This window comes from Microtus ochrogaster, chromosome 1, assembly GCF_000317375.1.
Source record: "Microtus ochrogaster isolate Prairie Vole_2 chromosome 1, MicOch1.0, whole genome shotgun sequence".
Taxonomy (NCBI): Eukaryota; Metazoa; Chordata; class Mammalia; order Rodentia; family Cricetidae; genus Microtus; species Microtus ochrogaster.
In genome coordinates, this window is record NC_022009.1 from 64478929 (window position 1) to 64496798 (window position 17870).

The 17870-nt window shown below is 43.7% G+C and overlaps 1 protein-coding gene across 12 annotated transcripts in view; it reads right to left on the bottom strand.

Moving 5' to 3' along the window:
- Positions 1-17870, bottom strand: part of Pex5l (peroxisomal biogenesis factor 5 like) — a 204642-nt gene that overhangs the window by 39137 nt on the left and 147635 nt on the right. For all 12 annotated transcript variants that reach the window (XM_005343778.2, XM_026782184.1, XM_026782169.1 and 9 more), the window contains 2 exons: positions 17618-17714; positions 6165-6260 (listed from right to left, as the gene is read on the bottom strand). In XM_005343778.2, the coding sequence (XP_005343835.1) occupies positions 6165-6260; positions 17618-17714 (193 nt within the window). The remainder of the gene's footprint in view (positions 1-6164; positions 6261-17617; positions 17715-17870) is intronic.

The window sequence follows — 17870 nt, forward strand, 5'->3', positions numbered from 1 at the left end:
GAGAGAGAGGGGGGAGGGGGGGAGGGAGAGGGAGAAGGAGAGGGAGAGGGAGAGGGAGAGGACAAGGTCAATAAACTGCCTGCAAGAAGAGCTCCGGTTGTTGCGTCTTCCTTGCTGGTCGAGGTAGGCGTGACACCCAGCTACACAGCCAGCCATGGATTAGAAGTAAAGAAAGGTATACAGAAATAGAAAAAGATAAAAGTCCAGAGGCAAAAGGTAGTTGGGATAATTTAAGAAAAGCTGGCTAGAAACAAGCCAGGCTAAGGCCAGGCATTCATAATCAAGAATAAGCCTCCATGTGTGATTTATTTGAGAGCTGGGTGGTGGGCCCCTCAAAAAGACAAAAGAGTAAAAACATACAACAGTGTTCCATGATGTGAGCTTCAAGGCCATGTCTACAGTTTCTACAATTTTAGAAGTGGTCACTAAGCCTGTTCACTCTCAAGAGGAACTAAGTGACATGTTTAAAGAGCCATGGACAGTCCAAATAGCCATAAGCATCTAAGAGTTGCTCCAAGAGAACAGTATTATGGGGCTGGAGGAGTTTAGGGGTCTAGAATGTCAATGGTAGAATGCATTGCTCTGAACTCATTAGCCAAATGAGTTTCAGATGTCACTGGCTGTCCCAGCCTCTAATAGTATCCTTTCCCTTGCTTGGACATCATTTTCCCTTATTCACATATTTTATTATTTCTTTTCAAAATCTTCCAAGGGTCTGCAACAACACGATGGGAGTATGTAAACTATACATAGCAATGACATTTGAGCTCTGTGGAACATGTCCTAATTCCAGGGACAAAACTTTCTGTGACTTAGAATTTGGGATCTGTCATAAGCTCTCTAGACAAGAGGAGACACCGAAACTATGAGAAGGACAGGCTGTGGATTTGCTTATTGATGAGCATAGCATGTGTGGGCCCCGATTCTCCCTAGATTCTGAGGTGAGGTCAGGTCAAGGCTGGTGTGTGCATGGCTGTGTGAATAGCTGGGATGTAAGGTAAGCCAGCCTGGACTAGCTTTAACCCATACAGACCCTGTTCCTCCCTAAGGGCAGGGATGGCCCTGCTCAATTTCCTGGTGCTTCTGCCCACATTTAAACATGTTTAATGAATTTGTTTCTACTCCAAATGATTCTCAGAGTGGAAGGGGCACCTAACTAGCTAAGCACAACACCAGATGTTGTCCGGCTCTCTCCCTGCCTGCCGATGATGACGGTGATATTGAAGGAGGTATTTTTGGTTCCCTGCTGAGGAGTGCTGACTGCCCAGGTGACCTTCGCTCTCCTACACAGGTGCAGAGGGATTCTCTCCAGGGACCTCTGCTCCTAGGAGGCTGTTTCAGGCCTTCCGGAGCCCCTGGGGCAACTTCTCTGCAGCTAACAGTAGTGACGAGGATGGCTGTGCAGAAATCCAGAAGGGAGTGTGGAGGGAGGCCTCTTTCTTTCACAAGGTGGAAGATGCATATTTTTTTTAAAGCCCAGAAGAAAAATACCAGCTCTTTGTTTGAAAATTATTATACTTTGGATAGAAGTGAATTTGCGTTTTTCTTTTTTTCTTCAGGAGAATGTAAGAGATGGAGGGCGAAAAGTCTCCCCCATAAGAAGCATTGCCAGAAGGAGTAGTTCAAGGTGACCTCAAACAGTGCTAGCTGTTCAATATTAACAGGTTTCTAGGTCATTTACATAGGCAATAAATGCGTGTCTGCTTTTCAGTGTGTTTATTTTCTCTAGTAATAGGGCATTTTATCTTAAAAATGAGCTAAATCACAGGTTTAAGTCTTGGTACAAGGGAAAGTGAGTTTATCCAATGCAAATATAAAATATGCCTAGTGCTACATCATGGAGTGATTGGTTGGCACTTCCGGTGCTATTGTACGTATGTCACCTATATGAAGGTAGAGACAACCACAGTGGACAATACATCACAGTCCTTCAGTGGCCATGAGTCACGGAAGAATGATGTCAAAACGAAGCTACACTTAGAGTAGAAGGTTGTTTGACACTTTATATCTAACAGGAAAGGGACAGAAAGAAGTATACCCACATGGTGATCAACACCCAACCAGCCCTTCACTCATCATATGCTAAGGACCAGGAATTGTTCCAGAAGATATTGGGAAACTGTGCTGTAGTTTACTTTCTGGTGCTGTGATAAACAAAATGACTAAAACACTATAGAAAGAGGAGGGCTTATTTCATCTTATGATTCTAAGTGACCAGTCTGTCACTGTGGGAAGTCAGGGCAGGAACTCAAGGCTGGAGCTTGAAGCAGAAACCAAGGGCAGTACTGGTTGCTGGTTTGCTTCTTGGCTCATGCTCAGTTAACTTTCATATCCTACACAGATTGACCAGCCTAAGGATGGTACTGCCCACAGTGGGCTAGGCCCTGTCATGCCAACCACCAATCAAGACAATCTCTTATAGATATGACCATAAGCCAACCTCATCTGGACAAGTCTTCAATTGAGGTTCCCTATGCCTGGGTGACTCTAGGTTGCATCAAGTTGACAATGAAGAACGTCACAAGTACGAATACAAGTCAATGGAGCAGCACTGAGCACAGTTTCTATTTCACGTAGACACAACCAGGAGAAAGCTCTCTCTCTCATGGAAGGTACACTTTTAAGTTAAAAGATATGCGGCAGTCAAAATTATACAGGACAGACCCAGTGATGAATGAGAGGCAAGGATTATCCCCAGTGATGCAACAGTTAATGGGATCTGCATGGCTAATCTGGGGGGACTGCCACCTCGGCTACAGTGAGAGTAACATGAAGGACCCCAATGCATGAGGACCTGGGAGAAGAATGTGCCCACAGAAAAAGAAAGTTGAAGTATGGGTAATGAATTTGGTGTGTTTGAGCTCGGGGACAGGACAGAAGGCAGACGATAGACGGGATGCAGGAGGTGAAGAACCAGGTAGAGAGGAACCGGATGGAGAGCAACCAGGTGGAGGCGGACCAGGTTGAAAGGCACTGAGTTTCTTTCTTAATTATGTGTATGCGTGTGTTTCTTTGTGGAAGCTATGTTCGTGGAGGCCAGAAGAGGGCATCAAATCCCCTGGAGCTGGAGTTATAGGCAGTTGTGAGCTAGCGAATGTGGGTGCTGGAAACTGAACTTGGGTTCTCTACAAGCGTGGTACATGGTCTTACCTACTGATCCACATATCCTTTTCATCTGGATCTTACTTGTATTTAGGACTGCCTTTGAAAAAACAATCAGCAGCACCACTTTTCCTTTTATTTATTTTGCTTTACCTTTTATTTTTGACAATTTCATACCCATGTAAAAGGGCTGTGATCATATTCTCATCCCCCATTAGCCCCTCTAACCTCTCCCAGTCTAGTAGGCCTCATTCACAATTAGTCTTTCAGGAAACCTTTTCTCTTGAGACTGGGTCTTATATAGTCTACAGTGTGCTATGTAGTTGAGGAGGATCTTGAACCCTGGATTCTCCTGCCTCTACCTCCTCCTGAGTACTAAAATTATGGGTATATCAGCATTTGGTTTATGCAGTACTGGCAATAGAGCCCAGGGCCTCCTGAATGCAAGGCAGACACAGTCCACCAACTGATATACTCAGTTTCCTTTAAGAATCTTATATCTGGGGCCAGTGAGATGATTCAGTGGGTAAAGGCACCTGCCATCAAACCTGATGACCTGAGTTCAATCCCAGGTCCCACAGGGTGGAAGGAGAGAAATAAATGACTCTGGCAAGCTGTCCTAAGACCTCCGCATTTGCAAGTACATGCACATACACTAAATAAAAATGTGACTCACAATCTTAATCTCACTGTCAGACTCTCTCTGGTTAGCAATAGGACAGGCTAGAAAATGCAGATAAGGCAATAGAATAAAATGATTTACTCCCAAGTGCCGCCACCCAAGAATAAATACTGCGAACATTTTGGCGCACAAGCTCTGCTGCACTCTGGGCATCCTCAAGATTTGTGTGCTGAACTCCCTGCCAAGGTGACAGATTTAGGAGATGGGGAGTCTAGGAAGGGATGAGGTGGTGTCTTCTGCCACAAATATAGAGAATACTCTAAGAAAGGGTGACGTGTGGAATTGAAAAGTTCACAGATGCATAAAGTCTTAGAGGCATGATTTACCATCAGCTTAGTATAAACACTCCCCCTTTTATCTCTATAAGATTCATCCCTCTGGTACCCACTCTCTCTTCTCAGTCCCTAAGAAGGCTTCTCATCACCAGGCTGGAGAAAAGTTGCTCACTTTTCTGACTAACTGGGGATCCGGTCCCTAACCCTCTTTTCATTTTAAGGCATTAACATTTTGGGTTTTGGAATGGGAGAAATCCAAGCCCCATCTCATAGATAGCATGAAACTGTAGCAGAAGGTCCTGGGCTGCCTGCTGTGCTCACGCAGATGTTTAAGGCTGGAGTCTTTGTCTTTAGCCCCTAGTTCAGCAGCCAGTACTTGTAGCAGCCAGGAACAAATGTTAAATGAATATCTACTACAGTAACCTAGAGACTCCTGAGATCTGTGATTCAGAACTGCGGAGGTTGGCACGGAGGTCTAGACTGGTTATGGGCATGATGTGGTCCTGAAGATGTTAGGGGTGCACTGGAACCAAGGACCCAGGAAAGACAGAGAAAGTAGAAAATAGGAGACACAGCTTGGTGGGATGAGGAGAGGATCTTTGAGAGATGGATGGAAATGAGGAAAGTCAACACCAGGCAGCGTGGAAATTATTATCTGTTGCGTCATTTCATTAGAAGAAAGAGCCTGGTAATAATTAGTAGCTTTCAAGATAGAAATGGGTTTTCTTGAAAAAGAGGGAGCTTGCCCCTAATTGTATTTGTCCAGGTAGAAACAGGAGTAATTTGTCAAGAGTTTAAAAAAATGTTTTGCTTGTAGGATAAAAGAGTTTTTAAATTATGACCCAAACTCAGATTCATTTCAATGAATATGTACCTAGGTACATTTTCCTTGTCAATCAGTTCCACCATGGAGTCTTTTGGGTTTAAATTCATTATCTTTCTCATTATAACTGAGACCAAATGCTAATGCCTTTTGTGACCCAAGATTCTATGAGTCTAAATAGCAGTCTGAGAGGCTACTGCTGTGTGCCACACAGGGCAGGCGCTCACTAGATAGATTTAAATGACCTCTTGAAACTGAAAAGCTTACATTTCAGGTAATTTCAGCTACAGGCTCCATGCATTTGAGCAACCTGATTGAACTCAGCTAGTCTTGACTAACTACATCAGTGGCTCCTGCTCAGAGCACTAAAATATTCATTAACTTTTTTTTTTTAAATTAAAGAAGTCGAAAATTAAAGGGGGAATTTGAGCAATTTTGGCATGGGGAGATAAAAGTGTGCTCTTACTGGGTTTCTGAATGCTATGAATCATGGCTGAGATGATTTCCCAGAACAGAACCTGGTTAACATTAAATTGCAAATAGGATTTTCCCGCACCCTGAGTATAGAGTTACTGGAAGACCACCCTTAACATAATCATTTCATCTGAATTCTAGGGGTGAGAAGGCTACGTAAGTGAGGCATATTCCAAGAGCGCCTGCGGTTCTCAAGATTGAAATCACCAGTGGCAACAGAGGAATTAACAGGATCATGCTTGAGTCTGTGAAAAAGCTCCATTCTCAAACAGCAGTCTACGGAAGCGCTGATAATCACCCAACATCCGTGAGCCACCCTGCCAGTCCTGCCAGGAGGGAAACAGGTAAAAGAACCTGCAAGAACTGCTTTGCATTCCTTTGGTCTTCCATCTCTCCCCCCTCCCTTTCTACTAGAAAACTAAATAATTAGACATTGGTGTTCAAATAAAGTTGTTTTTTTTTTAACTCATTAACAATATTTGGACACTTAGTACCAAGAATTAACGGTGCTGGGTAAGATAGGTTATCCATTAGATAAATCCATGGAACCCAGGCTAGCCTCAGAGTACTTTCTGGTCGAGGCTTCAGACCCACATCGCCAACTGATCACAGACAGTAGAAGAGCAGACGCCTCCTGTCATCCTGGTGGGGGATCAAAGGCTCCCTGGCCACACTCCCATCTCAACAACTGTCCTCATGTTTTTCTCACGCCCACAGTTCTGTTTCACCTGCACGTTTCTGTGGTTTGAGCTTTCTTGGATGCCACCCTCAGACACCTGCAATGGAGACTTCGTGGTTTCAGGGTTACCTCTACTGCGGCTTTCGCTCTTTCAAACTCCTCTTCTAAGGAATGGTTCCTGGAGAGCAGAGCGCTGCCCCAGCGATGCTCTTTGGTGAGCCGAGCCTGAAATAAACCAGACAGGTGATGTATTATTGGCATCATGTGCCGCAAAAACAGAAGTAGTTTTCTTTTTCTCACCTTGCTTCCCTAGAGTTGCAAAGGATTTCATGTGTATGTGCACATTTGGGTGAGTGTGTGTGTGTGTGTCTGTATATGTGTTTTTTGTGTGCACACTTGGGTGAGTGTGTGTGTGTCTGTATATGTGTTTTTTGTGTGCACACTTGGGTGAGTGTGTGTGTGTCTGTATATGTGTTTTTGTGTGCACACTTGGGTGAGTGTGTGTGTGTCTGTATATGTATTTTTGTGTGCACACATGAGGGCATAGGTCAACCTGTAGTATTATTCCTTACGCATTATCCATTTGATTGTTTGAGACAGACTCTCTTACTGGGATCTCGGGCTCTCTTAGACTAGTCTTTCTGGCCAGCGATCTCCCAGAAAGCTCCTTTCTCCTCATCCCCACTGCTGAGATTACAAGTATGCACCACCAGGCCTGACTTTTCACAAGAGTGCTGGGGACTGAACTCAGCCAGCATTTTACTGACTGAACAATTTCCTTCGTGCCTTGAAAAGTGTTTTCAAAGTATTTTTGTCAGGCATGAGGTCTTAGGATCTTGGATGGTGTCAAATGTGTGTGTGTCTGTATATAGGTTCTTTGTGCAATAACTCAGGTCCGGCGTGAACTTTGAGCCACTGTGGGAGAGAACAGCTTCCTAATCACCGTCCAGAAGGCTGAGAAGAAATCCAGTACTTTTTATGCAAACCAAGCTGGAATTGCTTGATTTCTTTCTACTATACTAGAGAATTTTCTAGCAAGTCTGCTTGGCTCTGTATGAGTGTTCTAGGGCAGCCAAACCTGTGTTTTCACAAGGTTTAACACAGAAGAAATCAGACAATCAATGTTCTGCAGGCCAGTAGTTCCTGGCCACCGTGGCGGCTGAATTGCTCTCTCTGCATGCTCTGGGGAGGTCTGCTCCACACCCCTTTCCTGTACACAGGGGCTGCAGGTGGCTATGGTCACAGTATCCTCCCAGTCTTGTCCTTTCTGCTTTGCTCTTACAAGGTGCCTGGGACTGAAGTCAGGCTTTTTCACACCACAGGAAACTTTGCTTCTCCCCAGATCACCCATCTAGCCCCGTCTTCCCTGTGCTCGGTGACAGTCACAGGTTTTAGGGCTATGACAACTTAGCTATTTTGAAGACTCCATTCACTACTACTCTTCTATGACACTCGTGGAGCATAGTATATTTTATAAACAAGGATACGCAAATACACATGCTGGGAAGATGTCTCAGAACGTAAGAGTACACTGCTCTTACAGAAAACTTGAATTTGATCCCTATAATCCTTCACCAGGCGGTTCAGAACAGCTTGTACCACTCATTCCAGGGAGATTTGACACCTTTGGCATCCTAAGTACCTGTACTCATGTGCACATGCAGGCATGTAAACAAACACACAAACACACCATTAAAAATAAATGAATAAGCAAGGCGGTGGTAACACATGCGTTTAATCCCAGAACATGGGAGGCAGAGGCACGTGGATCTTCATTTTGAGGTTATCTAGCCTGGTCTACAGAGCAAGTTTCAGGATAGCCAGGGTTACACAGAGAAACCTTGCCTAGAAAAATCAAAAGGAAAAAAAGAATAATATAATTAAAATATAAAAATGGAGGTGGTTGCCGGGTGGTGGTGGCGCGTGCCTTTAATCCCAGCACTCGGGAGGCAGAGGCAGGCTAATCTCTGTGAGTTCGAGACCAGCCTGGTCTACAAGAGCTAGTTCCAGGACAGGCTCCAAAACCACAGAGAAACCCTGTCTTGAAAAACCAAAAAAAAAAAAAAATGCAGGTGGTTGACAATTTTTTAAGATACTAGGCAGTTGAAATCGTGTTGCCTGGGAGAGAATCTAACGGTGAAGGCCACTTGGGCAGCTCACAGAAGGCTAAGTAGTCTTGTGTGTAGCTTGGTGAATCACCTGACATTTTTGTCCTAACCAGCTTTGGGAGTGCTGACCAGGACTGCCAACTCCTTCATCTTTCTGCTGGTCCCTTCCCTGACAAAACCTTTGTAATGTAGACACATGGCAAGAAATGAATGATTGATTTTATTTTACAATATATTTATGTACTAGCAAGTAATTTGGGGGCTAGGGGTTGGTAGAATAATGATTGTTAAATGTCCACACCACACAAAGAAGTCTACAGATTCAAGGCAACTCCTTAAAATTCCATTGACATCCAAATGTAAATATTTTAAAAATACTAAGTTGTATTGCACGAGGAAAGACCATGTCCTAATTTGCTTTTGGTTGCTGTGATAAAGCACCAATTAAAACCAATTTGGAAAGGAGAGGGTTTGTTAGATCTTAGAGGTTTCAGGCCATCATCAGGAGCAGTCAGGGCATGAACTCAAGGCAGGAACTGAAGCAGAGGCCATAGAGGAACACTTCTTTCTGGCTTGCTGTATAAGTATATAAGAAAACACTGCTTTCTTATACAACCCAGGACCATCTGACAAAGGATGGCACCACCCACAGTGGGCTGGATCCTTTGACATCAGTCACTAATCTTGAACATGCTTCATGGGCCTGCCTACAAGCCAATCTGATGGAGGCAACTCCTTCGTGAGGGTCACTCTTCTCAGATGACCAGTTTTGGAAACATAAGGAATGCCAATGAGTGACTAGCAAGAAAACGCAGCCCTGTTGAAAATGGCCAAAGACCATGAGGATATAGCTCCTGGAAGAAGAAATGTAAATTACCAACAGGTTTATAAAAAGTAGTCGCCTCAATTAAACAGAGGAAATGACAATCAAAACCACAGTTGGCATCATCTCATGTGGGTTAGGCTATTGCCCAAAGGGTCAAAGAATATTGGAAGAGATGGAGGAAAAAGCAGGCTCTTACACACTATTGGTAGAAAGGTAGATTTATATTATTGTGAAAACAGCTTAGAGTGCCTGCAGAAAATAAAAACTAAACCTACCATGTGGTACCAAAGGAAATGAGACCATCATTGTGGTAATTTTAGGTGTTCTTTCAAAAATAAACCAAAGGGTATGAGGTAATGCGTATAGTAATCAGAATAAGCCAACTTGCCATGCACATCTATTTCAAAACATTATATGTGATAAACACATACTTTTGTTGGTCAAATAGGACATAATAATAAAGAGGTACATCATGAATGACCTATGAGTGGCATTAGAAAAAAAAAAGCCCTGAGATTGTTGTCTGGGGCAGTGTTTAACCACCAGGCATTTTGCATGGTGCAACAGGCCCCACTTTGCTGGGAAGCTTGGTCTAACAGGAGTCTGTTAGCATCCCTGGCCTCTCTATCTATTAATGTTTCAGCTGCATTATAAACCACAGGCTGCGAAGGGCACCACATGTCAGGAGCCCACGTTTCTAGGCCAGCTCGCCTTTCCCACCTAACAAAGCAAGCACAGATGGAGCCTTGTGTGCAAATGACATTTGATTCTGTTGGCACAATCACTATTTAGGGATACTCCATTTCTCACACCATTTGAAAGGCTTTAGGTTATTACTAAGATAAGTGTTATCTAACTTACCATTTTTAAATTTCTTGGCCCAAGGAAGTGTAAGTTAAATGTTATGGAATATAAATAGCAGTTGATATGGAATTGAAAATTTTGATCACTTTTCCATGCTTCAGTGCTGTATTGAAACATGCTGGTTAAGAGCTGAGCCTAGGGGGCTGAGAAATAGCTCAATGGTTAAGAGCTCTTGTCGTCTTTTCAGAGGACCTGGGTTCAACTCCCAGCACCCACTTGATGGCTCATAGTGATCAATAACTCCAGTTCCAGGTTATCTGATATCCTCTTCTGACTTTCTTGGGCAGCAGGCACACATGTGACACATATACACACATGTAGGCAAAACACTCAAATACACACACACACACACACACACACACACACACACGTAGAAGGAACTGAGTACCACATGCAGATAACACACGGGTAAAATAGCCTCTCTTGAAGACAAGACATTAAAAAATATCTAATTTAGGAAAAACCTGTGACTTGGGAAAACAAATGGGCCTTGTGGACTGTTGGTATTGCTTGACAGTTTGATAGAGGTATGATAAACAACGGTTGAACCCATCAGTTTGGCTGGCAGTCATCTTTATAGCATTGCTTGGCCATTTGTTCTTCTCCAATACAAGGGAGCACAGAAATATCCAGAAGGCCTTTTAAAATTCAGGTCGCTGTGCCCCGACCCCAGGGTCCCTGATTCAGTAAATCTGGGGAGGAGTTTCAAATCTGCATCTCCAGAAACCCCCAGGTGCCTCTGAGAGTGCCAGCTCAGGACCACGAAGAGAATCCCTGATCCACATGCATACTGTGTGTATGTGGGTAAATCTCAAGTCCATAAGCATGTGTTAAGTGTGTATGGCATTTACTGTCAATTTGACACACTTGGAATCACCAGGTGTCTCAGTTACGCTTCTCTCTGTGCTAAAACACCATGACCAAAAAATAGCCTAGGGAGGAGAGGGTCTGTTTCATACTAAGACTCTCAGGTCACACTCCCCATCGCTGAGGGAAGTCGGGGCAGGAACTCGAGACAGGGACCTAGAGGCAAGAGCTGAAGCAGAAGCCAAGGAGGACCACTGCTTATTGACTTGCCCTCCTTTGCTTGCTTAGTCTGCTTTCTCATACAAGGTAAAATGTAAAACCATCTGCCCAAGGGTGGCACAGCCTGCAGTGGCCTGGGTGCTCCCATGTCAATCATGAAGTAATCAAGAGAATACCCTACAGGTTTGCCTACAGGCAATATGATGGGAGCATTTTCCCAATTGAGATTTCTCTTCTCAGATAATTCTAGCTTGTGTAAGCTAACAAAAAGCAAAACAAGCAAACAAAAACAGCCAAGACACTTGGGAAGGAGAGTCTTACGGAGGAATTACCTGTATCAGGTTGGTCTGGGGGTCTCTGGGGGGATTATTTTGATAATGGTAAATGATGTAGAAAGACCTAGTCCGTTATGGGCAGCATCATCACCTCGGTAGGGGTATGGGAACAGCACGAGAGGAGAAAGCTAGCTGCCAGTAAGCGTGTAGGTAAGGAAGGATGCATTCATTTTGTTCTCTCTGATCTTGACTCTGGATACGACGTGACTAGCTGCTTCAAGTTGCTGTTCTGACTTCCCTCAATGATGGACCACAACTGGGAATTGTGAACCAAGTAAATCTCTTTCTCTCCAAGGTTGCTCATTGTGGGATATTTTATCACAGCAGCAGAAATAAAATTAGAACATGCTCACGCTAGAAAGTAATTCAATGACCCCGTGACCTTGGGTGCAGTGTGACGTGAAAGGCAAGCAGTCTAAAGCCAATTCCTAGTTTATTACCTGTCACCTTAGACAAAGAGCCGGATTCCTAAATTCTCATCTGCAGGGTCTATATTTAGTCAGAGTCCCTGTAAGAATTGAGTGGTATTGTTCACATAAATACAAATACATATTACATAGCAAATGTTCTGTCAAACCTGGCTTCTGCTATCATCTAGTTAGTGCCTTCACTAACAGTTTTGTGTTACAGCACTTTTGTGTGATAGTTAATGGAGACAGCATGGGTTCTCAGACCCTGTAAACATCAGACTCACGGAAATGATCAAAGGCTTTGGATTCTTAGTTAGTGGGCATTTGTCATGCAGCATGCAAGCCCCAAAGGTGTGCATCGTGGGTAAGGGAACATTCCTTGCCTCAGAGTGGGGCAGAACATGGTCACCGTATCCATTCTGCTGTGAAATTCCATGCCAAACATCAAGGTGAGAAAGCGCTGATTTTGAAAAGAGATGGCCAGCGTATTCTCATACACATCAAGAAACAAGCACCGAAACCACCTAATCACGATCCAGAGAAAAGCCTGTGTGGTTCTAATTGTCCTCAAGAGTCTACTTCTGTTCTTAAATCTTGTATTGTTTCCCCCTCTCGTTAGGGTCTCTGATTTACTTGTGATAAATACTTGTTGAGAATTCCCTCCTGTGCTGCTTTCTCACGTTGAAAATGATGTTGCAGATTTCTGTCCTTCTTTACCTCACCTCGCCCATCCTTGCTTCCTTCCTTCCCAGTGCTCATTTTTACGTGGCGTCAAGAGGAAGAAGATTAGATACAACCCCTCAACTATCCCCCATAGACAGAACAATGAGTATTTAAAGAGCATTGGATTGAATTATTTTCCAGAGACAGAGGTCTAATGCTTCTTTGAGTACATGCCTAATCTATTTTATCAGTATATATTCATTGTATAAAAGAGTGGGATTCATTCTGCTACTCAGGCACAGGCCACACTCATCCCAGCTGACTGCCCATCCCAAACCAGCCCTGTCCCCAATCCAGAAGACTTTCAGGTTCAGGTCACACTCTTGTGGAATCTTAGTTGAATATGTGTTACATTCATTTATGCTGTGGAATATTTGTTCAATGATGCAAAGATGTGTTGCATTCTTTTCTGTTGCCCTGCCTTCAACCCCAGTAGACATTCCCACTTATACATGTATATAGTGTATGTTTTTAAAAGATTTTAATTTCAAGTGGTGTGTGTGTGTGTATGCGCATGTGTGCATGTGCATGTGCCCCCAGCATGAGTGCAGGTGTCTATTTATTCCAGAGGCCCACAGCTAGAGTTACAGGGTGTTGGGAGCCAAACAGATCCTCTTCAAGAGCACTGCACACTTTTAACTGCTGAGCATCTCTTAAGTGCCTAGACCATCTGATCTCATTCCCTCCCCTACTGCTTGATCCTGTCTTTCACCACCCACCCACCACCAGCCTTCTTTCTCTTCTCAAAGAGTTCCCCATCTCCTTTCAAATGTTTTTCCTTAAGTCCAGATTCTACACATAAGAGACTCGTCTTTCTGAGCCTGGCGTCTTTCTGAGCCTGGCGTCTTTCTGAGCCTGGCGTCTTTCTGAGCCTGGCGTCTTTCTGAGCCTGGCTTATCTCACTTAACGTGGTTTACCTGAAAGGATCTATAGTCCCTTTCCTTAGTGGCTTGATGACACTCTCTGGTGCATATGTGCCACATCTTCTCACTTGTGCTCTGGAGAGCTGGGGGAGTCCAGAACGTGGCTACACTGATGAGTCATTCAATAACATGGGTGTGCAGGATCTCTGTGGTGTGACACTTGGATTCCTCTAAATGAATCTTATATCCTAACCCATGTGTCCCACTAACCACCTCGCTTATGGCTGTAAGGACAGCAGACACCCAAGTGTATCTGTTGAACTGAGTTGGGAGTCAACAGCTTTTCTAAAAATAAGGTGACAAATTTGGGAGGAGAATTAGTTGTATGAAAATTTTAATTGTCTTACAAAGTTTCTATAAGAAAATAACAGATATTCTTGAACATTGTTCAACTCGTGTTAACCTAACAGAATTAATAATTAATTAATAATTAATAATTGAGCTTTGAGACAATAAGAGTAACAATGGCTTCTGAGTTCTTCAGGCGAGCAGCACATGGTGGGATCTTCTGGGGTTGGGAACAATGTTCATAGATTTTAACAGGTATAACTTGAATCCTGACTTTTTTTCTCCTTGGATATGCAACTTTTGGGAAACAACTTTTATTTTTTAATGTAAAATGAGATGCTATGAAAGCCGACATAAGCAGTGGGCATTGCAGGCTTTACTGAGAAACTCTGAAGGCAGTGATGACCCATGGCAAAGCTCTGCGTGGCTGGAGTGGTCACCTACCAGTCAGGTGACAATGACCCGCCTGCCAGTGAAGCTGAGGCTTGAGCCCATGGTGGAATGGGAGGGAGCTGTCTGGACCATGTCTGCTGAAGAAGCTGAATTCTCTTCCTCTGCCTCACCCAGAGATACTGCACCCATGATGGAAAAAGGCAATTTTATAGCCTTTCCTTCTGCGTTTTATTCAGATCCTCAAATGCTTTAAAATAACTTTTCAAATTGTATGATCTCTTTGAGCAGTTACGTTTATGGAATGACAATGATATAGTTTCTGCCAAGTGTCAAGAATCACTGTCCTTGAGTCCACAGCAACCATGTAACTCACTGCGATCGCTCACTTCTCTGAGTTTTCTATTCAGGTCACCATTTGAGACTACACTAAACTCTCTCTCTTTCCCACCTTGAAAAGAAAATGAGAAAACTAAGTTTTCATGTTATGCGTTCCCATTTTCTTTGTGATTTGTAAATGAGGTTTGTAAATAGCCCCCACCTGTTGAGTCACCACTTGGGATGATTTATGTTGGCTTGAGGGAGAGGCAACCATCTCCCTGGTTTTCCTGTGAGCCATCTGGGTGAGCCTGGAGTGGGTTCTGCTGAGTCGGATGGTCAGAGTGACTTGTGAGTCGGTCTTGATATGAAATGTTGTTCTCTCTTCATTATAATCCCGCTGTATCTACACACGGAGGCCAGGCAGTGGCGAGTAGCATGTTCCAAACAGTACTGTGTGTGTACGCATGCGCACACTCATAAGCGTGTACATGTGGTGACTAGGGGTCCACCTCAAGTGTCCTCCCTCAGGTGTCATCACGCAGGTTCCACACGCCTTGTTCTTTGAGGCACATTCCTCTTTGGCCTGCTACTTGTCAGGCTGACTGAGCAGTGAGTCTCAGCCCCCCCCCCCCCTTTCGACCTTTCCTGTGCTGGGATTGTGAGTGTGTGCCATTACATCCAGTTTCTTTTTCCACATGAAACTCAGGTCCTCATGTTTACAAAACAAGAGCTTTGATGAGCCATATCCCAGCAGTCTCCTCTTGCTCCTATCTATCTATCTCTATCCATCTATCATCTCTCTATCTCTATCTGTCTATCTATCTATCTATCTATCTATCTATCTATCTATCTATCTATCTATCATCTATTATCTATCTATCTATCTATCTATCTATCTATCTATCTATCTATCATCTATCTATCATCCTCTATCTCTATCTATCTGTCTGTCTGTCTGTCTGTCTATCTATCATCTATTATCTATCTATCTATCTATCTATCTATCTATCTATCTATCTATCTATCTATTATCTATATCATCTATCTACCATCTATACCATCTATTATCTATCTATCTATCTATCTATCTATCTATCTATCTATCTATCTATCATCACCTCTCTCTATCTCTATCTGTCTGTCTGTCTATCTATCTATCTATCTATCTATCTATCTATCTATCTATCTATCTAGTCTGTAGCTTTGTTTCAATGACTCTGTGTTTCAGGTAGAGCAGCAAGCCTGTGAACATTTCCTAATTTGCTGTGACTTGGAATCAAAACTAGGAGAGTATGATTTTTTTTAGACAAGTCTTATCCGTAAACATACAGGGTCTGCCAATGTGACAGAGGAGTACTCAGTATCTCAGTATCTCCGAGATTCACCTGGGCGGAGGACTCTCGGGATACATTGGAAGGTGTATTTTGGAAGACAACATGGGGAAGCTGAAAACCATTTTCCAAAGTGCACCCACCGTGTTGGCATGGGGTAAACAGGACAGTGTGGTGGGGTGGAATTAACGGACCAGCAGGAGACTAGTAGTCATTGGGATAATAAGATAAATGCCTTGTGGGTTTCTATGACAACTGGGGGCCCCAGCTGTTCCTCTGGTCCAGCTTGTTGTAGAGTGGCCCACCTGTGCCAAGTCTCTCCCTGCTTCGCCACTCAATTTCACCGTCCCACGGACGACAGCAGATGAAACACGAAGCAAGCTCGCTTGTGCACTTAAGAATGTGGCTTTTCTAATGGAGGCTGCCATTTTTCTCTTAAGAAGATACCTTTAAATTGAGCACCAAAAATTCATTTTTCATGCTGCGTTTGCAATTCATTAATGTCTGTGGGACGATGTGTCCAGGAAGAGAGTTGAACAGATATCTAGCTGTAGCCTGGGATCAGCCATGTCCTTTCTGCCCAGGGTGATGAATGTATGAGGTGAATGGTGACTTAGGAAGTCCCAGAGCCCCACCATCACTGGACTTCTGGGTTCTTCTCTGTCCCACTTTCTAGTGTGAGTTCATAGATAACTTTCTTCATTTCTCTGTTTCCCTGTCTGTATGATGAGGTAAAGGCAGAGCTTGCCTTGCTCAGCCTTCCGTCAGAACATTTACATAGGAAACTTCCCACACCAGCTCATTTACATAGGAAACTCTGACAGCCAACAATAATACCCACTGCTGTCATAATTATCCTTTTAGTTTTGAAGTATTTATTTTATTTTTATTTATGTATAAATGTGCATGTGTGTGTGGGCGCCTGTAGGGTCAGAAGAGGGAGTTGACTCCCTGAGAGCAGGTCCTACAGGATATTGTGAGCTGCCCGGCATGGGTCCTGGGAACTACACTTAGGTCCTGTGCAAGCGTAGTGCATGCTCCTGCTGCTGAGTTAGCGCTCTGGCTCCAATTATCCCCTTATTTCACCTGAGATCTATGCAGGTGCCACAACCTGCGATGTGACAAATTTAAGAACCTTTCTTCTGCTCATTTTCTTCCATATTTTTTCTCACTGCAGTTGGACTGTAGAAGGCAGGGATACGCACACACGGTTCTTAGAAGATCTTTGTGGTTGAAGGGCAAAGCCTTAAAACATGCCCAAGGGACGCAGAGACTGCCATTGCTTCTTTCGGAACCGAAGGAGAGGTAAGCGGCCATAATGAAGCCTGCTGAGGAGCCCAGGGCTAACAGTGGACAGTTAGATAGGATTCATGGTCTACTTCTCCTGCTATTGAGCCCTAGCAGCCATGGTTGACTTTACCGAGACTGACAGGCTCCCGTGAGAAATATCTTTATAATACAACTTATAGTAACACACAGGATTACTGAGCATTAGATCATACACACACACACACACACACACACACACACACACACACACACACACACAGTGAGTCTCTATGGTTCCCTGTACTGGGCACTCATTATGGTTACCATTACTGCTGGTGCTGGAGTAATAGAATTCTTGGCATAAATTTATTTTAATGTGACAAAATACTGGGTATAGTCTCTTACTTTACAAGGCACAGATATGAATGAATACACAGGGTGTAATTTCCTCTTCTTTGTGTTCTGTTACATAAGTTGTGCTAATACTGGACTAGAACAGATTTTTGTATTGCCAAATAATGGGACAGTCAATGGCAGCACAAGGAAAATGTGCTAAGTACACAGTGAATTCATTAGCACGTTTTCCAGCCAAATACATGGAACTGTATACAGTTATTCTAAGCACCGAGACAGCTATGGGGTGAGAACACACTTTGCAATGCAAAGTTTGGAAAAACACTTCAAACTTTCTGTGCAAAATTTAAATAAAATATTTACGATGCAGTTCCTGCTAGAGCAGACGGGTTTCCCAAGATTTGCTTTTGTTACCTGTGCCGGAGCCACAAGTTCCAACTCGGAAGCCAACTCGGAGTTGAGGGCACTCTTCCCGGAGCTCAGTTCTGGCTGAGATCTGTGTTCTGAGGACCTGCAATGAGACATGGAGGCCATTTGTGCACAGCAAGAACAAGCTCAGCCAGAAGCCCAACAGGAACCAGGCTTTGGACAGAACTCCGACAGAAGTAAACTTTTCTAAGTTTCCTTCATAATTGCCACTGCCAGAATTTAAACAGCTACGGACTGT